This window comes from Mus caroli, unplaced genomic scaffold (genome assembly GCF_978045245.1).
Source record: "Mus caroli unplaced genomic scaffold, Mus_caroli_1 scaffold_2, whole genome shotgun sequence".
NCBI lineage: Eukaryota > Metazoa > Chordata > Mammalia > Rodentia > Muridae > Mus > Mus caroli.
This window is the reverse complement of record NW_028227257.1, coordinates 696,999-723,322: the sequence shown is the minus strand read 5'-3', so window position 1 is coordinate 723,322 and position 26,324 is coordinate 696,999. Positions and strand designations below refer to the sequence as shown.

The window sequence follows — 26,324 nt, the reverse complement described above, 5'->3', positions numbered from 1 at the left end:
GTCTTGGAAAAAGCAAACAAGAAAATCTCCTGGCTCTTACTGACTCCATCGTCTTCCCTCTGCTTCTGCGGACCCCAGGTGATTGGGTAGCTCAAGCTCTCACTCCCCACTGGGCACCGGAAACCACAGAGCAGAAATTTCATATCCATTTATCTCTGTCTTGAACTTTCTAGGTGAGGCTCCTCCAACAAAGCCAAGGTTATAAAGAGAAAATCATGTAAACTTGTTCTGGGTTGTATGTAGCATAAGATCCTGCAGAATTAAGGTGCTAAAGGGTAGGGTATGTGTTTGTGGACAGTCAAGCTCCAAAAGTGGTATGAAAAAAACTCCACAAGGCGTGTTGCCTAGACTCTTCTTGGCTCTCTGTCACATGAAGTCTTCACAGGAGAAGGGAGGAAGAAGCCAGAGAGTGACTTTCTGGATTTTGTGTATTGCCTCCTGGAGGAGGATAAACAGGAAAGGAAGCCGGACTGTGGTTGCACACGCCTTTAATCCCAGCACTTGGGAGGCAGAGGCAGGTGGATTTCTGAGTTTGAGGCCAGCCTGGTCTACAAAGTGAGTTCCAGGACAGCCAGGGCTATACAGAGAAACCCTGTCTCGAAAAACCAAAAAAAAAAAAAAAAGGGAAAGGAACATGGCTGCCTCTTTACTCTTTCCTTGACAAAATGCAGTATTTGAGGTATGTTTGGTATGTTTCCTATCCCTTCATCTCAGTAAACTGAAGGATGGTGCATGCCTTCAATAGAAGTCCAGGATAATCACGAGGCCCTCTTCTGTGGGTCCTGGCCACGTCCAAGGAGCTCAGACCAGGTTCTCATACCTGGTGATACCTGTGAGTTTCTCACACAGGTCTTTGAAGCAAGGTCTCTGCTTGGGGTCTCTGCTCCAGCAGCTGAGCATCAGCTTGTGTATGTTGGGTGGGCACTCCGGAGGGCAGGGCATGCGGTAGCCAGCATCCACCCTCAGGAAGGTTTCATGATTGGACATGCCTGTGGCCCATGGGAGAAGAGAAATGAGAGCTAGGAGACTGATCCCTGGAAGCCACACCCAACTTCCTTTGGCTCCTCCCTGGATGCTGACACCTGCTAGAATGACCACCATCATGCCCTGGACATGTTGTAGCACACTGTCCGTGGATGTTCCGTTCCCTGTGGATGGTGTCTCCGGGAAATGATCCCAGAAGCATGCTCCCAGATGCTCAAGGAATGAAACAGGGGTGGGGTCTGGTTGAGGCCCTGGGAAACACCTCCTGTCATCTCTGTCACCCATTCAAGACCTGCCCTGATTCCAGCTCACTATTTGTCCACCCTTGGAGACATTCTTGGGGCAATACCTGGGTAGGGCATCTGCCCCCTGCTGAAAATTTCATGAAGAAGAACTCCAAAAGACCAGACATCAGACTTGATGGAGTAATGTCCTCGGGAAAGTGCCTCAGGTGCTGTCCATTTGTAGGGGACATTGTGCTCATGGGAAAGGTAGATGTCCTCCTGTGGTAAGATGTCTTATGGTAGGACCTGACACTAGAGAGAGCTGCCACTTGTACCCTTCTTGTGTAGCACTGACAAGCATGGACTCCAGGGTCCTGGTGAGCAGGGACAACCACATTGCCTATTGCTGTCTGACCCACTGACTCCACCCCACTGCTACTATGGGTAGCTACCACCAGTGCTGCCAGAATCATGGCTAGGCCCAGTAAACATGCCAATTCACTAGGATTCTGGGTCAGGGAAAGACAAGAGCAGAGTTACAATGCATGAATACAGGAAAATCTCTAGGTACATGGCTATGTCTGGCTAGGTTCTCAAAGCTAGATCAGTAGGGCATGAACAAGGCTGTGACTGTATAGATAAAGCCATCTTGCTTGCCCATTAATGCCACCCTATCAAGAACCCATCTTGCTTATGGCTAGGTTCAGCTCAAGGCTTGGGAGATAAAGCCCTACCTCCTGCTTCTGTCTCCTACCTCCAAGGGACCTACCTTGACAAGCCTGGCCAGCCCAAAGTCCCCCACTTTGCAGAGATTGTTCTCTGTAACAAGAACGTTCCTCGCAGCCAGGTCACGGTGGATGTAATTCTGAGATTCCAGGTAGCACATGCCCTCAGCAACCTGTGATGCAAAGTCCACCAGCTCCAAAATAGGCAGGGCTTTGTCATCAGAGTCTGTAAGGTGATCAAAGGCCAGAGTCAGCTGGCCAGAGACCAGTCCTCATTTACTGTGGCTTCGAAGGCTACAGCAAAGAGCAGCTGGCTTGGCTTAATTGCAAAGTGGGAAGGCCTAGACCTTCTGCAGTTATGTACCTAGAGACAAAGAGCATATTCTTTGTCTGACACCCTTCTGGGAATCATAAAGCAATCTAAGGTCAAGAGCATTGCTGCAAGATATTCTTGGTATGTAGCCATTGAACACTCTAGATAATGCGTAGCCAGCAAGTGCTACACCTACAAGGGGCATGAGTTTCATCTCTGGAGACTTCTTCTTGCAGAAACTGCTTATGAGATCAAGCTCTTTATGAGAAACATAAAGAAAAAGAGAGAATTTAGAATTTAGAAAGAAGCTGGTGGGCTAAGGCAAGTCACTAGCAGGCTACACAAGCCTATAGTAAAGTAACCTCAGCTAACTGTGAGGATAGAAATTGTGAGAGAGAGTTCTTTTCTGTACTTTTTCAAATTTTATGATCAGCAATTGGTAGATTTTTTTGCACTTAATAAAACCATTTACTTGTCTCCTTTGTTATGTGTGTATGATGTGTGTGTGTACGTATGTGGAAGTCAGAGGACAACATCGGGTGTTAGTCTTCACCAGTGACATTTCAGGATGGTTTTCTGGTTTGCTGCTGAGCCAGATAAAACAAGAATTCTCCCATTGCCTCCCATCTCACTGTAGAAGCCTAGGGGGTAACAGAAGCCCGCTCCTGTGCTTGTCTTTACATTAACTAGTTCTGGGGATTCAGACTCAAGTCCTCATGCCTGCCTAGCAAGCACTTCACCCACTGAGCCATCTCCCCCACCATTGTTTTTTTTTTTTTAACGATTTGTATGTATGAGGCAATGTAGCATGTGTGATGTAATGCATGTACTGATTATTAAGGGTGTGTGCACATGTATACATGTGTACATGTGCATGTCTTTCCTTGATTGTTTTATATCTTTGGTTTTGGGGGGCTTGGGGAGGGAAAGGAGAAAGGTTCGAGATAGGGTTTCTCTGTGTAGCCCTGGCTGTCCTGGAGCTTGCTCTGTAGACCAGGCTGGCCTCAAGCTCAGAGAGCAGCCTGTCTGTGCCTCCAAATGCTGCCTCCAGCACTTTCACCCAGAAAGGAGACTGGAGCTTTTCACTTACCCCGCAGTAGCTGCAGCAGGTTCCCCTTGGGCATGAGCTCCGTGATGATGTAGACCGGGTCCCCTGCAGTCGCCACAGCGTACAGTGACAGGATGTGCTTGTGCCGCAGCTTCTTCATGGCCTGAATCTCAGCCTGGAAGGTGTGCTGGTGCAGGAGATTGTCTGAGAGACATCAACCTCAATGAGTACAGCCCTCAACCTGTGCCCCAAACAGGATCCTGGCCCAGACCTCCTGAAGCAAGTCAGGCAATGTGGTCAACCTAGGAAGACAAAGGCTGGCCTCCAAGCTACCACACTAAATGTCCATTTGCCCTCCTGTGCCCAACTTGGTCACAATTGCCAAAGTCAACATTTCCCAGCTGGATGTTTTCAAAGTCCTGGCTGATCTGATTCTTGAGGTTTCAGGTATAAACCTGAGGGTGACGTTGGGATTTGAGAAGAAACTCACATTTCCAGTGACTTGTTTAAAAACAAAAACAAAACAAAATCAGGTACAATTGAAAGAAGTTACTCCCACCATGATGCTGTGGGTGCCCAGCAAGTGTGTTGGTATACCCTCAGTGGGGGGAGACTGGAAGTGCCTACTAGAAGGACTAGTGGGGAAGCAGCATGTGACCATGTTGAGTTAGTCCTGGGCCTGCTCACCTCTAGAGATCACCTTCACAGCCACACGGACCTGGCCTTTCCAGAGCGCTTCAAAGACCTCTCCAAAGTAGCCGGCCCCCAGCTTCTTACAGAGTGTGAACTCCTCCCTCGGCCTCTCCCAGTCATCCCAGTGGGGCAAGGGCTCAGTTTTGTGCTGGAGAGGCAGAAAGCGGTGGTAGGAATGGGGGCTGGGTCGCCCAGCTTGTCTTCAGGAAGGGCTTGCTCCAACCCCTCATGAGGAGCTCTATTTATTATTTATTATCTATTTTTTTAAATTTAGAGACAGATCCAGCATAGTAGTATCTGGATATCCTCATAAAATTGCTGCTGTCTTCATCCATCAATGTTAGGGACTGGTCCTCAGCAGGAACACATCTGAGCTCTGGTGAGTCAGTGTAATAAGAGCAATAGCCAAGGAGAATGCCCTGTCCTGTGCCCCATCCCCTCCTCCCCATATTGTACTCTACCAGTAGGACCCTGGGCAACTATGTCACAGAGGAGCCAGTGGCCTACCTTCCAGCAGGGCATGGACAGCTGTAGGCCATGAGACAGGCTCTGGGTCTTATGGTAGTCCACAAGCTCAGACAGACTGGAGAAGGATACCGCCTCATTCAGGTGCAGCTGACCCACGTTGTTCTTCCAGATCCTGTAATGTCGCACAGCCTGAGCATCCCGGACTGGGGTGGGTGGCCGGCAGAAGGAGACATAAGCAGGCATTCTGTCCTATATGTCCCCCACTTTGCCTCCCTCTGTTCCCAGTCTGGACAATGCTTGGCACTCCTGTTATAAGCCATGGCTACTCTGTTTCCGGTACTCCTAGGGTATTAGGCCACAAGCACAGTGGAACCCGTGTAGAATCTTGGCTTCCATGACACATAGGCCATGCCAGAAAGCAAAGGAAAACCACCCAACCTGAAGAGGAGTGCCTGGTTTTCTGGCTCAAAGGCTGAGGGCTTCCAGTGGAAGAGGAAGATATCCAAGACTCCACAACCAGAGGAAAGGCCTCAGAGCTAACATAGGCAAGGGGAGGTCTGAGAAGCAGTACCAGAGAGGACATAGTCTGCTCCTGGCTTCTGGCTGACTCTGATCAGGAAGGCACCCTTCGAGTTGTCCTCAGCCTGCAGCCTGTGCATGGCCTCTGAGCGGGAGATGCAACCAAAGAACCACCTGCAAGAGAAAGGCTCTGTTCAGTCTAGCTGATCCCTACCCCGGATCCACATCCATCTTGTCTCTCAACTACCTAACCCTTGCCCCACCTACCTGGAGTCCTAGATACCCCCTTGGCTCCTGTCTCACACTCCTAACTCCAACTAAGCTGCTTCTTGTGCTGTTCCTAATGTGCAGAGGCCTTTCTGCCCATCCTGGATCCTGAAAGTCCTAAATGGCTGCTTCTGGGCACCAGGAAAGGTCCTAGAGGCTCAGAAGCGGGACAGGTAAACACTGCCTACCATTCTGCTCTGGATGATGACCAAATGGGGATCCCCTGCAATTCTATGTTGTGAATGTCTCTTAACACGTTGTAGGCCCTAAGCTGTAGATATCAGCCTTGGCCCAGAAGTAGGAGAAAAGTCTCAACAGCAGCTCCCCGGTACTGCTTCTAGGCTTATACTTTCATATACATGGATGTATAACCACATAGCAATTTGCACATGTGCACTTGTGTACACAGACATGCACTGAGATACAAATGCACGGGTGATCATATGTTCCATACACAAATGTGCACTCACAATGCACTGACACATGTCCTCATAATGCACACTTGTGTGTGTACCTACCCATGCACTCACTCATTTGCATACTTACCCAAGCTTGCATACATACTGATAAGCACACCCTTAGGTATATGCACAGACACGATGGCATACAGCACATACTCTCTCATACATTCAAAAGCATTTATACATACTGGCTAGCACTGCAAGGGATGGACATGCCTGAACTGAACTACAGGTGGAAGTTCTTGGAACTCCATGGGTCATCTCCAGCTCAAGCCCTTGAAGCCCACCTCCTCTGGTCCTGCAAAGCTACAGAATCTGTCCCACTCTGACCACGTTGCCTCCTCGGCTTTGCTCCTCCTCTGACATGGTCACCTGTACTAGATTCTCAGGACCTCGGGGCCTTTGCTCTTGCTATGTTGGCCACATGGTTTCAGTTTCTGTCTCTGTCCCTCTGCCCCTCTTGCCTCTCTCTGCCTCTGCCTCTGCCTCTCTATCTCTGTATCTCTGTCTCTCTCTGTGTCTTTCTGTCTCTGTCTCTCTCTCTCCCAGGCTGCCCTGGAATTTAGTGATACACCTGCCTTTACCTGGCTCTCCTCATTCTTCTATGCACACCACCCATGCCTACCTCACTCCTGACATGGGACCCTGTCTCTGGAACTGTCCTAAGTACCATTTACTACGTTTGTTTTTTGTTTGTGTGCTCACAATCTTCCAATGAGCACAATAGGTGCTCATTGTGAGATGAGGTGTTAGGGGTCTTGGGAGTAAAACAGTAAGAAACCACTGCTGCTGGACCCTTCCTAATCTTAACTCAGAGCAACCTACACAGCTTGGCTCCTTGGGTAGCTGTGAACATGCCCACATCAGTCACTACTGAAGTTCCTCAAAGCCTCCAAGGGCTCAGGTATGTGGGAGGCCAAGAACAGTGGACTAGGGTGCTTCAGAGAACATGTAAACACTTAGCACGGTGCTTGCACCACATACCCCCTGCCAGGTGATACAGATAGGTGTGTCCCAGCAACCTTCTCTCTCCCTAGTTAACTAAGTCGCACATCTGGTTTTGGCTGTTTGGAAAGTGTACAAACTTCACACCCCAAACAGCTCTTGAATTCCCACATAGACCTCGTCCCTCACAGCCAGCATCTTAAAAATCTACACTGGGCATTCTGGACCCATCTGGGGCCTAGCAGAACAGTACTTATGGCTGGGAAGTGGTCATGGGTGGGTCCAAAGTAGAGGCCCCATCCCTGAGTGTCACTCAGGGGCATAGCCTCATCAGCAACCCTGTGTACCAGGATGTTAAAAGATCAGAGTATGACCAATTGAATTTCAAGCTAGAACCTTACACCCTCTGGCTTCCCAGTCCAGCCCAGTGCCCACCCACCCTCAGCCCTCCCGCTGTGCCAACTCCCCAGGACCACTCACGGTTCAGACTCCACAGTTTCCTTCTCAGCCAGGTAGTTGTGAGGCACGTAGCCCTCAGCCAAGGCCTTGCCTTCTGCATCCAGCAGGATGGCCCACCACCACAGTTCCTCCTTCTTGGTAACATGGAGGAGGTCTCCTGCCTGAAAGCTCAGCTCCTCATCTGTCCGTGCCTTGAAGTCCCAGAGGCCCACGTACTTAGGACCCAGGTGAGCCTTGTCCCAAGACACCATGGCAAGCTTAGTGGCAAAGTCAGCTGTGGCCTGCTCGTGGACACTTAGTACTGGTAGGGGTAGGAGGGACTTTTCCCAGAAAGCCAGTCACACCTACTTCCTTATGATGGGCAGGAGAGCAGCCACACCCAGCACTGATTAGAGATGGACTATCCCAGCCCCACCCGAAGGCTCTTCTAAGCCCTGTATCTTCTTTTGTCCACAGGATAAAGCCATGCTGTGTGCTCACACTCAGTGAAAGCCAGCCAGCTAAACAACCCCTTGACAAGACCTAGCCACAGTTACATGGAATACCCCATGAGTCAGCGAGCACAACACAGGTATCAGCTGAAGCCTTATCCTCTTGAGGTGTGAGTCTTGGAACTAAAGGATGGGGAGGGGAGCAGAGGAGGGAGATTTCAAGGATGCTGGGCAGGTTGCTAGAACAGAGTAGAGAGCAAAGCAATGCCTTTTCTATATGCAAACAAAAACAAACTCCCTTACACCGGCTGCTCCCTACCGCTAAAGGAGAAAGCCTCCTCCGTGAACGCATGTTAACCAATACTGAGAGTTGTGAAAGAGTTGACATTCATGACAGCCGCCTCCCTGAGCAGGTGTCCACCCTCTAGACTCTGACGGGACTAAATCTAGACACCAAGGAAGTCAGGCAGGGCCTGAGTTGGAGACAAGGAAGAAACTAGGAGGGTTTGTGGGGAGCGAGGGTTTTGTGAGACCTGTGAACTAAAAGGACATACTCCAGCCTGAGCTCCTGCCATGACTCATGTTCCTTGAGCTAGGATACTCAGATTCCCGTCTATCCTGGAGAAGCCATCCAGGACAGCATGCTAGACTCCAATATGACAGCTGGAGAACCAAGGAGGAGCCAAGGGATATGAAGGCATGAACATTCGTGTGGGCTGTGGGCTGTGCTAGAGTGTTTCCTGGTATCTATGAGACGTGTCTATAGTCCACAGACCTCAGATCAAGAAGCAAGTATTGTCCTGTCTTCCAGATAAGGACACAAAGGGGGCAGCCACAAAAGGTGAGTAATGGCTAGGAAGGGCCCACACCACCTCTGCAGCCCCACCACCCTCTTCCAGGTTTCCCTCCTCTCCGTGGACGCCAGGGTTTCTTTTAGTTCACCTCCCATGCTACCCCAACCCCTAGTGGCCCTACCTATGTCTGCTCCAGTCTGTCCCTCCTCTTCCCATTGAACCTTGGAAACTCTGAAGATTCCCTGTCTCCAGAGTGGCCCTGACCACCCTTCTCATTCTGGCTGATCCTGTTGTGTTCCTCTATGGGGGGGGGGGCTCCTACACACCCTGGAGGACAGATACAAAGATGGGTGGGAAAAGAATCTGAAAAGTCTGTAAGGGTGAGTGACCTGGGAAATAACACTGAATTAAACTATGTATTTGTTTGAATTTTTTCTTTTTTCTTTTTTTTAGGCAAAGGAGTGCCGTGGTGATGGTGGTGGTGGTGGTGGTGGTGGTGCTGCTGCTGCTGCTGCTGCTGCTGCTGCTACTTCATGCTGAAGATCAAATCCTGGCCCACATGCTGAACAAATGTTCTACCACGGAGAACTGTGCCAGGCCTCGCATTTTCTCTCATGGAAGAGACAAAGCACTACTCACCTGCTTCCTATTTACTGGGATTAAGAACAGCAACATGCATTACTCAGTAGCTTCACACCTACCCAGCCTAGCTTAGCTCCCAGGGAGGTGTGGGGAAGGGCAATGGATATGGGAAGAGGAGAAGGATAAGGATTGCTAATGGTAGAGGTCAGCCTCTACAGTTGCCTTCCCGGTTCCCTCCAGGGTCCTCAAGTCTCGAGCCTCTAGGCTCAAGCTATGTCCTGTTCAGCCACATGTCCCTAAATGAGACCCGTGGGCAGCTCTATTGATGATATATCAGGTAGCCCAAAAGTCCCTGGCCTGTCCCGGGAGTGCCAAACCTGCTCATCTTTGGCTTACTAGATACCCAGGAATGTGCCAGGATCCAGTCAAACCAGCTTCCATGGCTTGACTACAATCCCGGCACCATCCTTCTCTCCAGGCTGTGCCATCCTGTCCCTAGAGCCCTCATGACTCATGGTAGCCCCTAACATCAGAATACTATCATCTTATGCCATGCAAGCCCTTGGGACCACACTTCTACTCTGTGTGCTGGCAGAGCAGGGACCCCACAAGCAGCCAACTACAGTGGCAAATTCTTCCCCTTCAACCTCCCTGAATCAGATCTGCAGGCTAAGGCACAGGCAGGGCCATGCCTCAGCCCAGTTCTACTGACTCTTCTACCTATAAAGACCAATGTCAGCACACTCTGTCAGCCTGGCCTCCATAGCTCCTAGGACCATCCTGCTCCAAACCTGCCTCCCCATGAGAAAGCCCATAACTGCCTAACGCCCAAAATCTTTGTTCTAGCTAAGGGGTCACTTTACACATGAGGTTCAGTTTCCAGATCCTTCTTAACTAATGTACAAATGTGGCCAGTAATCATGAGCAAATTGGCCTTGGTGAGTGCAAAGCTGGCCCCAAATTCGATCCCCTGTAGGAACTGCCAGTCTCTCTGTCCCACAACCTTCTGGGTACAACTGGTAGGAAAGGGAAATGGACTTGGGTCCCTGAGCAAAGCCCCTGTCCCCCTGTCCCCTAAGATTGATGCCCCTAAGTACCCTGAAGTGTTGAGAGATCCGGGACCCAACTCCTCAAGGTGTTACCCTCAAAAAGTGGTCCATGGGGGCTTTGCCCCAGAGAGGATCTGGTTGTCAACACCTTCCCTTTGGCTGACTAGATACCCTATGTCTGCCTAATCCCACCAACCAGAAAAGTCTGCCTCCTAACCACTGCCTATTACCCAAAGAGATATTCTCAAAACAACATTCCTCTGCATCTAGAAAGGGCCTGGGTGTGCTGACTACCAAACAGCCAGTCTGCCCTTCCTGAAGTTGAAGAGCCTTCTGGTTTCCATTCCAGGCCAGGGAGGGGGAAAGGACTGCTCACTTAGATCTAGCAGTGTTCACCATGAATGCCTCAGTGTCTTTTCTCTCTCTCTCTCTCTCTCTCTCTCTCTCTCTCTCTCTCTCTCTCTCTCTCTCTCTCTCCACCATGTTCCAGAGACTCCAGCATTGCATTCTGGGAACCGGAATGTGAAACCACCGGAACATGTTTATTGAAGCTGACTTTGTGTTCCTAAGGTTTACTAGTACCTGTGGGCACTGGGTAGGGGCAGGTGATGCTGCTGTCCCCTAAAAGTACATAGCATTTAATGGTCCACAGCCAGCCCTAGTATCGGCTACTTAACCCAATCCACAACAAGACCTGGGGAAAGTGAGCTTTTTCATCCTTGATTCTAGGAGGGAGCTGAGGTGAGGGCAAGGAGGAAACTGCTTGCTCTCGTCTGTCAAAGCACGTCCTTGCGGCTCCTCGTCTATGCTTTATCAACACTTTGGAGACTGTGCCAGGAGGAGGGCATCAGCCTTCATATCTGTGAAAGTGCTCATGACCAGGACCAGTCTGAACACATCCATCCGGTGTGCACATGTAGGTACATGAGTCTCTCTGGTGTGCACATGTAGGCGCCAGCCTGTGTCAGTGAAGGAGCTGCAGTGTTGGAGCCCAGAGGCTCCTATCATTCTCAGTTGTGCAGTATTTCCCATGGGCACTGGTGACAAATGTTTCCTTGGGAGACACCCTTCAGGAAGCGGCAGCCCTAGCTGCTACCGAGGGTCTGGAGACCTGGTCACGTGAGGCCCAGATGGAGGCGTCTGTTTATGGCATTCAGCTTCTCCCTCAGTATGGCAAAGGTGGGACGCTCCTCAGGGCTGCCCTTCCAGCATTCTACCATGAGCACATAGACCTCTGCTGGGCAGACAGCTGGGCGTGGCAGTCGGTATCCACGACTAATCTGCTGTAGCGTCTCATGGTTGGTCATTCCTGATAAGGGGCCAGCAAGAGGACCAGTCAGCGGCTGCCTTGATTCGGCATAGGTGCCACCAAAGAGACTACCCCACCCCCAGCCTCTGCATGACCGGTCTGTGCTGGTACTCCAGCCCCTATGCTGGTACCTTTGGGGGTCAGTGACTCCCAGGGTACATCTCCTCCCTCAGACTGGATTCCAGGCTACCTCCCTCAGACTAAACTTTCCCTGATGAGTCATGATCTTGTCTATCTCTTCTCAGATGGCTTACCTTCATAGGGACACTGGCCATAAGTGAAGACCTCATACAGCAGGATGCCAAAGGACCAGACATCTGACTTTTGGGAAAAGACACGGTAATTAGCAGCCTCAGGTGCCGTCCACTTGACAGGGATCTTGGAGCCACTGCTTGGGGAGTAGACATCATCCTGCGGATGAGGTATAATGGTTGGGAGCTCAGAGTAGTATTTCCCTCTATGCAGGGGTTAGGAGCCCAGAGCCTCACTGACCTTGAGCAGTCTGGCCAGGCCAAAATCAGCTACCTTGCAGGTGAGGTCATCACCCACCAGCACGTTCCTGGCAGCCAAGTCCCGGTGGACGACACGCCGCTCCTCCAGGTAGCTCATGCCCTCAGCTACCTGGCAGGCAAATCCCAGTAGATGGGGTAGGCTCAGGGCCTTTCCCTCAGAGCCTGCAGAGAGAGGGGCTCAGGGGTCAGGGATAGGTGGCAGTCCTCATAAGGACACAGGATAATGGCTGGTCAGGCAAGTACACATGCATACACATGCTTCCTCTGTGCCTCTGATCCCCCATCTCTGAGGGAGGAAGGACAACACCTACTAAGGCCCAGTCAACAATGAATAACATAGAAAGGGAAGTCACCACAAGGCCTCAAGCACAACCTGCTTCTTGCTACCTGCCTGTAACCCCAAGGGAGATACTACCCAACCTGGCAACACATCAGAGGTCAGTGACCCAAAGGGAACCTCTACCACTGTATGGCAGTCCTAGCTTCAGAACTAACAGGATTTGACTACATAGCCTTTAGCCAAATCTAGGCCTGGACCAGATCCTTGGCCTCATTAGGTCATTAGGACCAGGTATCTGCAACCTAGGCCACATGTGTCTCTCACAAAGGCCTAAGGATTCTTCTTTGTGGACCCAAGGCATGGATGCTATCGGAAGGGTTGGCAGATGTGGCTGCTACAGGGTAGGGGTAGGGAGAGTATTTACTGCCCGAGTAGAGGTTACTCACTGCCCAGGTAGACCTGCAAGTTGCCCTTGCCCATGAGTTCAGTAACGATGTACACAGGTTCACCCAGGGAACATATAGCGTGCAGCCGGATCAGCCTCTCATGCCTCAAGCTCTTCAGTGCCTCAATCTCCTTGGTGAGGTCTGCCAGCTTCATGTCAGCTGTGAAAAGGATGTTGTTCCAGGACTGTGCATGGCCACCATTGCCCCAGGCTCCAGGGTCAGAGGGCAATGCTACAGAGCCTCACCTGATTTGATAACCTTCACTGCCACAGGGATAGAGCCCAGCCACAGGCCTTCCCACACCTCCCCGAAGAAACCTTCACCCAGCTTTCTCCGAAGGACAAATTCTGAACGTGGCCGTTCCCACTCGTCCTGAGCCAAGGGTATCTGTGGGAAGGGACATTCAGTGTGCTGCTTTAGACTCCCCCTAGCAGAGTGGGCAGGAAGATAGAGCTAATATTTGAACCTAGCCTCCCTGTGAGTCTCAGGAAAAGCCCCAGCATCAGGCCTCTGTCCCTCCCTCCCCAGTGCACCCCTACTCCAGGCCCAGGCTAGGACAAAGGGGAGATCAGTGCAGACCTCTAGGAGGCCAAGCTCAGAGTAGGAAGCTAATTGCTTTGGGAACTTAAGCGGCCCCTTCACCAGAGCCGGACATCCGTTTGCAAACACTCATTACAACCCTGGCTAGGCTGTCATTACAGAACCAGAGAAACCAGATCGCTGTCCTGGACCCAGTAATACCAGATACTGGGGGAAATAATATCTCTACTCTCAGCTTCTGCCCTCAGGGCTTGGAGCAGCTGTGGGTGCCTTCCCCACACTGGCCATGACTCCTCCTGATGTCCTGCAGATTGAGTGCACACTATACCCCTTGAAGGTCCCCAGTTTTCCAACAGCCTCTGAGTAGATAAAACCGCCAAAGGGGGCCAACTCCATCGGAATAGAGAAATCACTGGACACTGGCTATTCCCGGTCAAGCCTAGGCCAGAGGCTTGCCAAGACACCCTGAAACAGGGTTCCCAGTGGTCCCCAGGTATGGGGCAAGTCTCAGGTCCACCTGGGGTATGCAGGGCTGCAGCAGAGGGTTCTGGATCAGCTTCCAGTTGGTCTTGTAGTAAGCTAGCAGTGCATCCAGGCTGGGGAAGAGTCGGCCCTCCTGCAGGTAGAGGCTGCCATTGGGTGCCATGCAGATGCGGTAGTGGCAGACTTTGGCCTGGGCCCTGACTGGAGACAGAGATGGAAACTAGTGCCTTGGCTACACCTGCTTCAGACACCCACACCCCAGCATATCAAGTGGCTTCTCTCAGATTGACCATGGGGTCGCTGAGGTGGACAATAGTCTATGCAAGAGGGGGCACGGTCAAGCTACAGGCCCCAGGACAGTCAGGGGGCCCTGGGGACAAGGAGTGTTAAATAGGTTAGTGTTGAATGGAATGCTAACTCTACTAGGTAGAAAATGGAGGAAGTGGGGAAAGAAAGAAAGAAAAGGGAAGCAAGGAAGGAAGGAAGGAAGGGGGAAGGGAGGGAGAAATGGAGGGGAGGAAGGAAGAAGAGAGGAGGATAGGATAGGGAGGAAAAAGGAAAGGAGGGAAGCAGGGAGGGAGGGAAAGAAGGAGGAAGAGAGGAAGGGAAGAGTGAAGGAAAAAAGGGGGAAGGGAAGGAGGGAAAGAGGGAGAGAAGGAAGGAAGGAAGGGAGGAAGGGAGGGTACTTAATAACTAGCATGTCTATATGAAAGGCTGCTAATGTGGGAATCAACTGCCCCAAGGCCTGGGACAGATGAGCAAGATGCCCCCCCTCCAGTAAATGAAGTCTTGAGGAGTTGTTCAAGTACCTGATAGAGAATAGCCCCCAATGCTGCTTTCGCTGGGCCGGATGAGGAAGGCCCCTGGTGCGTTGGCAGGAGACAAGAGCAACTGCTGGGCCTGAGTCCTGCTGATCCCACTGAAGTACCAACTGCAAATCCAGGACACAATAGTCATTTTTCAGGCCCAGCCATGTGACCCTGGCAAGGTGTGAAGCATCAACTTCTCTGCTGTCTCTCAGGGAGGAAATATGCCCAGTGCCTGAAGCTGAGGTCCCAGGCCACCACTATCAGGTGACTGGAAGCTCCTTCATACAGGTATGACTGTCCACTCACCTAGGCCATTGGATCTATTACTCTAACATAACTACCAGGCCTCACCAAAGACCAAAACCCCAAACTTGAAACTGCCTAATCACTGTGGGGGTCCAATATGCTGCCCTAGAAGTACCCATAGAACTCTAGTATGGCCAGAGACCCTAGGTGTTGCCTGGCTGGGCATGGCTCATCTAAAGGTTGGCTACTTGGGAGCTGGGAGCCCCAGAAGAGGGAGACTAAGCCAGGGTGGTCAGAATGTTAGCAGAGGCAGATAGTAGAAGCTGGGGGGTGGCAGTGTACCTTGTGCCCTTTGAAGGGCCGTGCCTAGGTGGGCCAGCCCCTGAGTACTAAGTCACATCTGGTACCTCAGGTATGGCTCCATTCACTTATTTTTTTTTTCTTTTTCTTCTTCCTTCCTTTCTTTCTCTTTCTTTCTTTCTTTCTTTCTTTCAGACAGGATCTCAGTATGTAGTCTTGGCTGGCCACTACGTAGACAAGGCTAGCCTCAAACTCAGAGATCCACCTGCTTCAGCCTCCAAGTGCTGGGATTAAAAGCATATACCATCATGCCTGGCCTCCTCATTCTCAGGAGGCAGAAACAACCTCAGAAAGATAAAGTCAGTCCCAGACCCACCCTATTGAATGCATCTCTGCTCTCCAAGGCCCAGACAAGGTTCCATAGCTGGCTCAACTTCACATCCAAGCTTTTCCACTTCTGAGAGATTTCAGGAACCAGTGGGTTGGGAACCACAGCAATGCACGAAAAGATGTGTGAGCTTAGTCCCTCAGTCCCTTTGGATGGAGGCAAGGTAGTGAAAGATACTCGGCGTGATTCAGGTTAACTCACAAAGAACAGACAGGCCAGTCCCCCACCCCCACCCCCACCCCCACCCCCACCCCCACCCCCACCCCTCAGATGTACAGCTGAGGAACCCGAATGGCCAGAGTATGGGCCTAGGCTAGGGCTGGAGGGATGAACACAGCTGAGGCAGAAAGATGAGCAAGTAAGGGGGTGGAGGCTGAGGCCTGAGAAATGGGAGTTAACACTGGCCAGCTGAATGGATGTGAGGGACTGTTGCGGAAACAGATGTCTGGGCTAGGCAGCATGCTTAGGAAGGCCACAAACTCACTTCACAAGCTGTAGGTCTAGTCCCTTGAAGCTTCTTATCTCTCTACTGAGAGCTAGAGACCCTCCTTTTTTTTTTTTTTTTTTTTGAGAAGCTGGATCCTACACAATTGGTGGGCAGGGAACTGAGAAAATCTGGCAGGTCAAGAGTCCCTAGAGGTGAGATCCCTTCTCAGCAGAGTCAAACTGTGTGGGGGTGGAGAGTGGGGGTGAACCAGAAGTGGGAGTTTCTCCAGCATAGCCCCAGCCTTTCCTTGAAGCTATGACAAGGTGCAAGCCACTATAGGATACAGCTGGACTCCTGTGACAGCCTGAACAGTGGAGGATGTGCCTCAGGGGTCTCTCCCTAGATGATGGGGCCAGGTGTCTGGGACTAATGATACCATAAGTGTGGTCAACTCTTTGATCTCTAGGTCAGGCAGTCATTAGCTCTCCATTAGCAACCCTACTTCCAGGAGCCCAGCCCTGCCTTCCATACTGCCTGTTCCGTGAACAGGACTGTTCTTATGTTCTGTCTCCCATAACTTAAATGAGAGACCCCTCCATTAAAACAGCTTCTTGGCTTAGTCCTACTCACTGCTGGGGGCCAGCAAACAGGCACAGGGCTTGTGTCTGGATCTCTTTCCTGTGACTCTACTTCACCGGCCACACTAAACCTCCTGGGAGGTTGTAACTGCTGAGGGATCCTCAGGAAGCTAGAGATGAATTTGAGCAATGCCAGGTAGGACCTGAGGACTCAGGCCAGGACCAGTGGGTGTAGGCCAGGGACAGTTTGGTAGACAAGCTCTTCAGCTTTCAGCTTATTTTTGCCCAGCATGAACCCTTCTGAGTGACCCTCCTGGTATGCCACTCACTGGCAGTGACTGCCCAGCCTTGGGGGGCAAAGAGTAAGCTCTTCTCCATACCCACTCAGCACAAATCAGGGCTATATCTGCCTTACACTTAGAACCATTTGAGGTGTTTGGGTGAATATAAATAGGTAAAGAGGCGCATGTGAATACTTGGCTCTGGTCTGGCTTGCAGCATCTACAAGTACTGGGGACCCAGAGCCACCTGGAGGCTCAGGTGTGTGCCCCCACCCCACCCCACCCCAGCTTCCCAAACAATGCAAGGCTGTATCACCTGGCAGGGCATCTCAGTCCTCAACTCCTGGTCTGGAAGCAAGGTAAACCACTCACTGCAACCTCCTTATGGAGGCAGGGTCCTGCAGTGACTATGGGGAGTAGTTGTTGGCTAGAGCCAACAACTGGTTCCCAGGACTTGCTCACTCCTGGGTGTGAGCAGGTCCTGTGCAACTCTTCCTATTGTACTGCCCGGGCACACCTGTCTGCTCAGCCCGGTACCAGCAGGCACTCAATAAGCCCTCGCTGCCTGTAAGCAGGTACTGCCTACTCTCAAAACTCCGATTTACTCATTGGGCTTGGCAGCCCTTACCTCCCAAGCCCAGGTACTTACGGTTGGTCTGAGGGAGGCTCTGGGGTAGCCTTGGCAAGGTAGGTGACTGGAACTAGTCCGGTGCTGGGCGGCCCAGAGAGCCTTTGGGCAAAGATGTAGTCCCCCTCCTCCTTGAGGGCATAGAGTCTGTCCCCACGGCTGACGCTCAGTTCCTCTGCACATCGAGCAGTGAAGTCGTAGAGCGCGCGGAAGAGTCGGGCGCGTGGGGCTGGGAAGCTACAAGGTTCAACGGCAGCGGGTTGCTCCGGCACTGGGTTGTCGTCCTGTCCCTGGATCCTGGGGATGTCTTCCTCCGTTTCATCCGCTGGCCATATCTTATCCCAGAAAAAGGACAAGAAAGTGAGCCGCTTCCGGAGGAAGGGCTCCATGCCTAGGGGGCCTGTTTGCGGACGAAGGCGCATGGAGCCGACCTCGGGTCAGTACTCTGGGACCTCCGTGCTGCCGCTGAGGAGGCTGAGCACTACAACCATGCACCAGAATCCCAGGGTGCAAGAGAGAAACCGGAAAGGCTGGTGGGACAGCCAGGCTTACCCCGGGCTTCCTGCCCACGTCCCTACTTGGCACAGAATGGGAAGCGACAGGTGACACGGACCCTAACCCTAACCCCGGAGGTCACTACAGAGTGCTCCTTAATCAGGCATACAACAGTCAGTTTCCCAGATGGTGTATCAATGCATGGGGCGGACAGTGACCTCCGTCCCAGGACCACACAGGCTGCTCCTCCTATTCTACATACTCTTCTACAGCTGTGCGGTCTGGTGAGCTGGATCTCTGCTGGGGTTAAAAGCCGCTGGGCTTGAGATTCGTGTCCTAGTAGGCTACTAGGATGAGAGAGAGTTGGGCGGAGTCTGCGGGAAGGGCGGTGTAGGGGGGAGGGCCTTCTGGAACAAGCTACCCTTTTCATCCCCACTAACAGACACAGGTTGCAGGGACCTGCTTTGCCGGGCTAGCTGGGCACATGCAACTAGCAGCCGCCCTGGGAGAGGGCTCAACAAAGGGAGCAGTTCATCGCCAGAGGTCATATTTCTGTGAAACACTGACTTTTTAAATGGTGGCTCTTTAACATAAGACAACACCATCACCCACCAAGCTTTCAGGGCCAGATGCAAGTAGCTATGTGCAGCCTGACCAACTCAGCGGAGGCCTCTGGAGCAAACGCTCAGAGCACAGTAAACTTCAAACATATCAAACAGATATGATTCCTGTTCCTTCTCCATCTACAGATGCTTCAGAGAAGCATCTGGGGCGGTTTGTAAGTTCTGGTATACCAGAGATACCTAGAACTCACTGGCTTCGTCCTCCCAGCATCCCAAATGGCTGAATTCCAGACCCTGGCTTGAGCAGCCAGGAAGGGACAGGAGTCCTAAGGTACAAGGTCCATGTCACAGACGTGTTGGAAGTTGGTTGTGCAGAAAAGGTAATTATAAATACAAAATTAGAGAAGTAATGGAAGGAACCCCGAATCTCACACCCACCAGCCTTGTGGAGGATTTGTCTCTACTTCCCTTGACAGGTATAAATGGAGATTTTTATCCCCAAGTCCTCATTGTTAACAGTGTAGTTCCCTGGTGAGAAATTAAACTTCTTCAGCTATCTACAGCCAAACATTAGACAGGGGGAAGGATTAAAGTCCCAGAGTCCCACAGGAAGACAAACAGAGTCAACAAACCTGGACCCCTGGAAGCTCTCAGCATCTGAGCCACCAACCACAGAATATACATGGGCTGGAAGAAGGACCCCTGGCATATATGTAGCAGACAGGCAGATCAGTCTTCATGGCTGCCCTGTCTGGCCTCAGTGGGAGATGATATACCTGACATGGCAGAGTCTCAATATGCTAGGATTGAGGGATACCTGGTGGAGGGGAGGAGGTCCCATCTCCTCAGAGGAGGAGGAGCAGGGGGATGGGGGAGGGACTCGGTGAGGGAGGGACCAGAGTGGGAGCAGCAGTTATATATTAATTAACATCCCAAACCAATATATAGGTTTTTCGAGACCGGGTTTCTCTGTGTAGCCCTGGCTGGCCTGGAACTCACTCTGTAGACCAGGCTGGCCTTGAACTCAGAAATCCACCTGCCTCTGCCTCCCAAGTGCTGGGGTTAAAGGCGTGTGCCACCACGCCTGACTAATTAACTAATAATTTTTTAAAAAAAATTAAGCTTCCTATCTTCAGGTCATGAAGCCACAGGGAGATTGCCTCTGCATTGACCATGGTGAGGTCAGATCCAGGGCACTGAGTGCAAATCTCTTGCTCCTAAAGCACAAGGTCCACATCTCAGGGATCCACCACATTCTATGTGCAGCTGGAGCACAAAGAGAGGCTGCTAGTCAAGAGCAGAGGACTCTGCTCTAGCCAATGACACTCTCCAGTCCTGGTCCCCAGACCTTTTATCATCTGGAGGAAAGGCTGGAAGATAGGACCCTGAGAATCACCACCAAAGAAACCTTGAAGTAGAGGAGTTGGCTTCCTCCTCCTACAGATAAGGAAAGAGTTCAGTCCCTTGCCAAGATCAGAGCAGGAAGAGAATCTGTAGGATTCAGGTCTCAGAAGAATTCCACCCACTTTTCAGGGACCATAACAGACAGAAACGTATATTCTGTGTCACTGTATGTTGCAAGTATGTAATTTGCCTTTTGGTTTTGATTTTGCAGGAGGTTACAATGAAAAGACTGCCTTAAGTCTCTTGAGACTGACGTTTTAAAGATTTATTTATTTTATATATATGAGTACACTGTAGCTGTCTTCAGACACACCAGAAGAGGGCATAGGATCCCATTACAGATGGTTGTGAGCCACAATGCTGGAAATTGAACTCAGGACCTCTGGAAGAGCAGCCAGTGCTCTTAACCACTGAGCCATCTCTCCAGCCCCGAGACTGACTTTTAAACTGATAAAAGACCCTGAGGACTTCTGAAGCTGGACTAAATGCATTTTGCATTATGATATGGCCACAAGCCTATGGTGGCCAGGGAGTAGAAAGTGGTGGTTCAGAAGAGAATGCCCCCCATAGGCCCACATATTTGATATGGGCCCCTAGTTGGTTGGATCGTTTGCAAAGAATTATGTTTACCTTGTTGGAGGAGGTATGTCACATGGGGGAAGACTTTCAGGTTTCAAAAGCCCATACCATTCTCAGTTTTTCTGCTTCCTACTTGCAGATAAAAATATAAGCTCTCAGCTACTGCTCCAGCGCCAGGCCTGCTGCCAAACTCCCCACTATAACGATCAGATCATGGACTCATCCTCTGAAACTGTAAGTCCCAATAGACTTTTAGAAAAGTTCCCTTGGTCATGTTATTTTATCACAGCAATAAACAGTCACTAACTGCACTGGGAGATAGGTTTCAGAAGGTGCGTCTGTGGCCACAGACTGTCCCTGTGTCTTAGTATGATCTTGTACTTCAATGTTTCAAGAATTGACATCTGGGAAAACGGATGAAGGATACGCTGGATAATAGGACCATCGTTCATTCCTTACAACTGCCGTAAGCCAAGCATGGTGGTATGTGCCCTTGATCCCAGTGTTTGGGAGACCAAGGCAGGTAGATCTCTGAATTTGAGACCAGCCTGGACTACAGAGTTTCAGGCTAGTGAAGGCTACATAGTGACACCCTGTAACAAACACAAAACAAAACAAAACATAACAAGGCCTGCATATGAATCTGCACAACTCAAAATGAAACTTTTAATTAAAAAATAGAAGGGCTGGAGAGATGGCTCAGAGTTCATGAGCACTTGCTGCTATCACAGACCACCTGGGCTCAGTTGCCACCATCAACACGGTGGTTTAAAAACCACCTGTGGTCTGGAGAGATGGCTCAGCAGTTAACAGCTCAGGCTGCTCTTCCAGAGGACCCAAGTTCAATTCCCAGCAACCATGGTGGCTCACAACCATCTGTAATGAAATGTAATCCTGTGTGTCTGAAGAGAGCAACCATGTACTCACATAAAATAAATGAATCAATCTTGAAAGAAAGAAAAAGAAAGAAAGAAAGAAAGAAAAAAAGAAAGAGAAAGAAACCATCCCTAACTCCAGTTCCAGGGGATCCATGTCCTCTTCCTACCTCTGTGGGTACCAGCCTTCTGTGGGAACCAGGCATGCAGGTAAAATGCTCAAATACATAAAATCAATCTAAAAAATTTAAAAAATTTAAAACTAGGACGGGGGGCGGGGGGGGGGAAGGAGATAGAGATCAAGTGGAGCAGAGCAGCTTTCACAGACCCAGAGCAAGCCCAACCCCTAAGAACAGGATAGTGAGCCTCACCCACCTCCTTCCTGAGGAAGAGCTGGGGGCTGGTATTCTTCCTGCTGCTTTTTATTCTCTTCTACTCCCCAGGGGCCAGTTTCCCTCCTGGACCTTCAGATGGCATCCCTTTCTCCCTCAAACTGGCAACCATGACTAACTAGCCTAGATGAGCACAGAGCCAGCACCCATCGCTTCTCCCTCCTCCCCCTCCCCCTCCAGGGCCTCTGAGGTCTGTAGCCAATATAGGTTGACAGATGGAAAACTATCCCCCAGCACTGTCAGATCCCATCAGGAGGGATGGGAGCTCTGGCTATAACTTAAGTTGGTAGCAAACTTGAGTTACAACCAGGTAACTCAGTCCAGACAAACCCAATCTGGAAGGACTGACCGAGTGGTAAAGAGTCAGCAGCTTTCAGGTGGCTGAGACCCTGAGACCCTTACTAGGAGTAACCCCAAGCTAGCTCATAAAGAGGAAGGACCTGGGTATTAAATCTAGGGGTCCAAAGCCCAGTTTGGAGTATGAGAATGCAACTTGGGGATTTCTTTTAGGATTCCTAGAGCTATGGAGACTCCGTTTATCCAGACTAGAGGGGACAGGTCATGAGTTTCTGGAGGCCTGGGAAAACCAGACCCCTTCACCTTGGTGACTGCTTGCTAAGGAGATCCTAGCCATCTGCTGCTATATCACTTCCTTTCTCGTCCTCTTTGAGACCCACAGGCGGCTGCTTGGCTTGGAATGTCAAACAGGTGGCCCTTCCCTGCACTCCACTGGCATCTGCTGGCTTCTTGAGTCCCAGCAGCCAGCTCTGTCCCACTCAAAGACACCAGTTTCCTGCGTTGCATAGAATCCCATTGCAAGCCAAGCTGCGGACCCAGCCACCGCAGGCTCCTGGACTGCTGGCGAAGCACGATGCCGCGGAACAATTCCACTAGCCCGTGGCGCGGGCTGAGGTTGAGTTTGTTTCGAGTCCGTGAGGCCCTGGACATAAATCGCTGCTGCCGTATATCAAAACTTAGTCTTCAAATCAAGTGCTCCTTACACCTGGGCCGGATGTGCACAGCGTCACAAGGGCCAGTGGTTCCCATGGCAACAAGTAGGCCTGAGGCAGGGGGAGCGCGGATCTGGCAGTGCACCCTGCGGCTCTGGCTGGGCTCCGCACAGGAAGCGGGCCGCCAGGCACTTGCAGAGGGGGGCTGGGGCTCACGGAGGTGATCCGGAAGAGGAGTGGTAGGTAGAGGAGTTTAGGAGGTGTGCCCAGAAGCTCCCGGTGGGTAGTCTCCATGGAGGGGGAGGGGTGATAGAATAGCTTAGATGGGGAAGTAGTTATGGAGACTTCCATTGAGCTTTCTAGTGGCCATGAACTTTTGGCTCAGGGTCTTGGGGCCCTGATCTCAACTAGCATTCAGCCAGAAACCATTCTCTGCTGTCTCAGATGCCTGTTCTACCCCCCCCCCCCCCACACACACACCCATTCACACAAATCACTTTGAATTAGTCTTTGGGACATGATCAATCTTACCTGTGTGGTTTTGAGGTAGTCATCCAGTCTCTTAGCTCTGTTTCTCACTCATCCAAGCCCAGTTTCCACAAACTGAGATTTCCAAGTGAAGCCACTGGCCCAGTGCCAGGGACTAGCTAGCAGGAGGTTTGTACCTTCTCCAGGGAGCTCTGGCTGCTGGGCTTTGTGGCACACCAGCCTCTCCATAGACAACCAGATTTGGGGGAAATGTATGGGGACAAGGAGAGGAGGGCTGACTCTGGAGTCAACAGTTCCAGCTTTGGGATAAACTGGGTACAAGAGCATACACCCCTGGAGTCCCAAGACTGCTTGAGCACAGGAGTTGGAGGGCAGCCTGAACAACAGACTGAGATGTTCTGTCAAAATCAAAAGTGACCATGAAGGAAGACCAACCTAACAAGCTTTAGCGTTAGACTCCCCCCACCATCTGTGAGATGGTAGGATAGGATCTACCCTGTTCTTAGCCACACAGCCCCCCCCCCCTTTATGTGAGGATGATGTAGAGTCTTGTCTTTGGTTAGCCTGGTCCCTGAGCATTGCACCCCTGCAGTGTACCAGGTCTCTGGAGAGTACTGGGAAGCATGGAGAATCACCCTAAGCTTGGGCACAGACCTGTGTTAGGTGAGGAACCCGAGACTTATGATCTGTCTCAAAACTAATCAACATTCCAGAGCTTCTCCCCAGGCTACTCTGGTCCCTATAGCCCACTCTGTCTGATAAGCCCCGTTAGCTCATCGCCACAAAATACTATTGGCCCCTTGATGGAAGTTTCCCGTTTATCATCTGCTTTTGCCCAGTACCCAGCCCACTATTCTGTCCCTCCAGGGGCCTCTGATCAGAAAGCTGTGTCCCAGAGGAGAGCAAAGGCCATTATGGGGCAGAGGCTGATGAGGGGCAGAGCCAATCTGATGGTCACAGCTGATGCCTAGTTCTTACCCTCAGCTCCCAGACAATGAACTTCCAGGTGACAGGCCTGGCCCTGGACAAAATGAAGCTGGATAGTCCACATTCCTTCCTGGACTTAGAGGAGGTGGAGGAGGCAGAGGACCAGCAGCTGCTGGAGCCAGAGGCTTGGAGGACGTACATGGAGCGCCGCAACGTGCTGCGTGAGTTCCTGACCACAGACCTGAGCCCCCAGTTGCTCAAGCGCCACCATGCCCGCATGCAGCTGCTCAAGAAGTGCTCCTACTACATTGAGATTCTCCCTAAGCACCTGGCCCTGGGTGACCAGAACCCGCTGGTGCTACCTAACACCATGTTTCAGCTCATTGATCCCTGGAAGTTCCAGCGCATGAAGAAGGTGGGCACAGCACAGACCAAGATCCAGCTCCTCCTGCTTGGGGACCTGCTGGAGCAGCTGGACCACGGCCGGGCAGCACTGGATGCCCTACTTGAGGCCCCTGACCCACGGCCCTTCCTGGCAGGCTGGGGGCTTGTGGAACAGCAGTTGGCAGACCTGTCAGTTGTCATGGACAACTTCCTGGCCATGATGGTACCAGGACACCTGCATGTCAAGCACCGCCTGGTATCTGACATTGGAGCCACCAAAATCCCACACATCCGGCTTATGCTGAGCACGAAGATGCCAGTTATGTTCGACCGGAAGGAGTCAGTGGCGCATCAGGACTGGGTCAGCCTGCGCTGGTTTGTAACCATCCAGCCGGCAGCACCAGAGCAGTATGAACTGCGCTTCAAGCTGTTGGAGCCCAGGACACAACAGGAGTGTACACAGTGTGGCATAGTCCCTGTGGCTGCCTGCACCTTTGATGTCCACAACCTGTTGCCCAACCGTACCTACAAGTTCACTATCAAGAGGGCAGAAAGCTACACCCTGGTGTATGAGCCCTGGCGGGACAGCCTCACCTTGCAGACCACGCCAGGACCCCCTGAGGGGCCTGCCCCCAGGCTGGGTAAGCCCAGCCTGCCCCTGACCACACCTTCTGAGAGATGATTTTCTAATATTTATCCACTAATAAAGAGGAGTATACACACACCAAATTAAAGACACAACCCTACTTAGGCCTTAAGGAAGTAGCAGCTATGTGTTTTCCTGATGGCCCTACACCCAACAAGTCCCAGAACCCCTTTGCCTTCTGTCTCTTCCAGGAGAGCCCCCGGCTGGACTCTAGAACAAGAGAGAGCTGGCCACTGGTACCTGGCTGCTTCAAGGGAATTCAGCCCCTCAGCCTCAGCACCTTATGTACCCCTCATCCGGACAGCCAGAACCAGATTTCTTTCCCTGCCTCCTAGGTTGAGCTCTCTGAGGAAGATGATACTTTGGGCCTGTTTGGACACCACTGAGGGCAGTCATAGCTTTAGTGCTAGCATCCCAGCTGTCTTGGAACAAGGATGCCCAGGACCATGATTTCTTACTTTTAAAATAAAGGTCTTACACTCTCCCCAAGTAAGATGAAGTGCCATAGGCATCCCACATGTGTGAGTGTCCCAGAGAGGAAGCCTGGCTGGGAACCTCTCTAAGACATTCGATGATGCCCAGCTTCTGAAAAGTGACCACCCTTACAGCACTGACCTCAGTAGCTAGCTGATGGTATTCAGCCCACACAGGTAACCACATTCCTCACTACTGTCCAGGACACCTCAACATTAAGGTCTTCCATTCAGGTCAACACACACACAGAGAAGAATATGAGGTAGAAGAGGTAGATGCAGGTTCAGTCACCTCTGGGCAAAGCAGAAGGATGGATTAAAGCAATATGAAGAACTGATGCAGCACACTCTAAGCCCAGCTTCCTCCCTACCACATATACCATGGGTGGGAGTCATTCTGGAATGGCCAAGCCTGGCAGGAGCAGATGATCGGGTAGTAAAGGACGGAATTCTCCCCCATTGGCAAAGTGGTTTTCTGAGTAAGACAGGGCATAATAAAGACCTCCTTTCCCCACTGGGGATGTGCTTGGCCTGTTGGGGCTCAGCTTAGGTAGCAAGCCAGGTAGCTCCAGCCACATATCTAACCAAGGTTCCTACAAATCAGGACTGTCATTCTCTGTGGCATATGGTCAAAGTGCCAATTGTGCATGGATATCTCACAGGATAGAGTCATCCTAGAGATCCAAAATGGATAGCCTGTGTGTTGTAGGGTGGAGATTAGGTATTGGTAATGGCAACTCTACCAGAAGGGAGAGGCCTAGAATGGAGACTGGCTAAGGGAAGCATACATGGGTCTAGTAGACTGGCACTCCCATCCCCAACCATGGCTCAGTCTTGTGCCCCATCAGGTCCAGAGAGATGTAACCTAGAGGTGGACATATAACAGAGCTAGTTGAGGTACTAGGTGCTTAGGAGCTGGTTCACATAGCCCACTCCCCAACCTGTGCAGAGCTCATTA

General features: G+C 51.3%; 3 protein-coding genes and 1 long non-coding RNA gene across 4 annotated transcripts; 2 read left to right on the top strand and 2 right to left on the bottom strand.

The window, feature by feature from the left end:
• Positions 1-618: 618 nt before the first annotated feature.
• Positions 619-7,357, bottom strand: Ptk6 (protein tyrosine kinase 6). The gene is made up of 8 exons (XM_021150327.3): positions 7,128-7,357; positions 5,027-5,148; positions 4,495-4,658; positions 3,982-4,135; positions 3,337-3,498; positions 1,978-2,159; positions 1,334-1,487; positions 619-989 (listed from the first exon to the last, which is right to left on the bottom strand). Exons 1-8 carry the CDS (start codon positions 7,355-7,357, stop codon positions 802-804), a joined length of 1,356 nt encoding a protein of 451 aa, XP_021005986.1. The 3' UTR covers positions 619-801.
• A 3,111-nt stretch (positions 7,358-10,468) lies between these two features.
• On the bottom strand, positions 10,469-17,989 carry Srms (src-related kinase lacking C-terminal regulatory tyrosine and N-terminal myristylation sites). Its single transcript, XM_085831519.1, has 8 exons — positions 17,211-17,989; positions 14,342-14,463; positions 13,567-13,733; positions 12,755-12,896; positions 12,510-12,668; positions 11,764-11,945; positions 11,526-11,682; positions 10,469-11,271 (listed from the first exon to the last, which is right to left on the bottom strand). The coding sequence occupies exons 1-8, from the start codon at positions 17,609-17,611 to the stop codon at positions 11,078-11,080; spliced, it is 1,524 nt and encodes a 507-aa protein (XP_085687645.1). The 5' UTR covers positions 17,612-17,989; the 3' UTR covers positions 10,469-11,077.
• On the top strand, positions 17,563-25,375 carry LOC147005691 (uncharacterized). Its single transcript, XR_015045552.1, has 3 exons — positions 17,563-17,625; positions 20,370-20,464; positions 25,085-25,375. It is a non-coding gene; the product is annotated as an uncharacterized LOC147005691 (long non-coding RNA).
• Fndc11 (fibronectin type III domain containing 11) lies at positions 22,570-24,988 on the top strand. Its single transcript, XM_085831526.1, has 2 exons — positions 22,570-22,686; positions 23,921-24,988. The coding sequence occupies exon 2, from the start codon at positions 23,931-23,933 to the stop codon at positions 24,927-24,929; it is 999 nt and encodes a 332-aa protein (XP_085687652.1). The 5' UTR covers positions 22,570-22,686; positions 23,921-23,930; the 3' UTR covers positions 24,930-24,988.
• Positions 25,376-26,324: the final 949 nt, after the last annotated feature.

Coding starts and splice junctions, on each gene's coding strand:
- Ptk6 (XM_021150327.3), bottom strand. CDS start 7,357: ATGGTGTCTTGGGACAAGGCTCACCTGGGTCCTAAGTACGTGGGCCTC. Junction 1,488..1,977: donor GGCTGGCCAGGCTTGTCAAG/GTAGGTCCCTTG, acceptor ATCTTACCACAG/GAGGACATCTACCTTTCCCA. Junction 990..1,333: donor GGGGCAGATGCCCTACCCAG/GTATTGCCCCAA, acceptor CATGGGCCACAG/GCATGTCCAATCATGAAACC.
- Srms (XM_085831519.1), bottom strand. CDS start 17,611: ATGCGCCTTCGTCCGCAAACAGGCCCCCTAGGCATGGAGCCCTTCCTC. Junction 12,669..12,754: donor AGTGAAGGTTATCAAATCAG/GTGAGGCTCTGT, acceptor TCCTTTTCACAG/CTGACATGAAGCTGGCAGAC. Junction 11,272..11,525: donor TGGCCAGTGTCCCTATGAAG/GTAAGCCATCTG, acceptor GCCCCTTATCAG/GAATGACCAACCATGAGACG.
- Fndc11 (XM_085831526.1), top strand. CDS start 23,931: ATGAACTTCCAGGTGACAGGCCTGGCCCTGGACAAAATGAAGCTGGAT.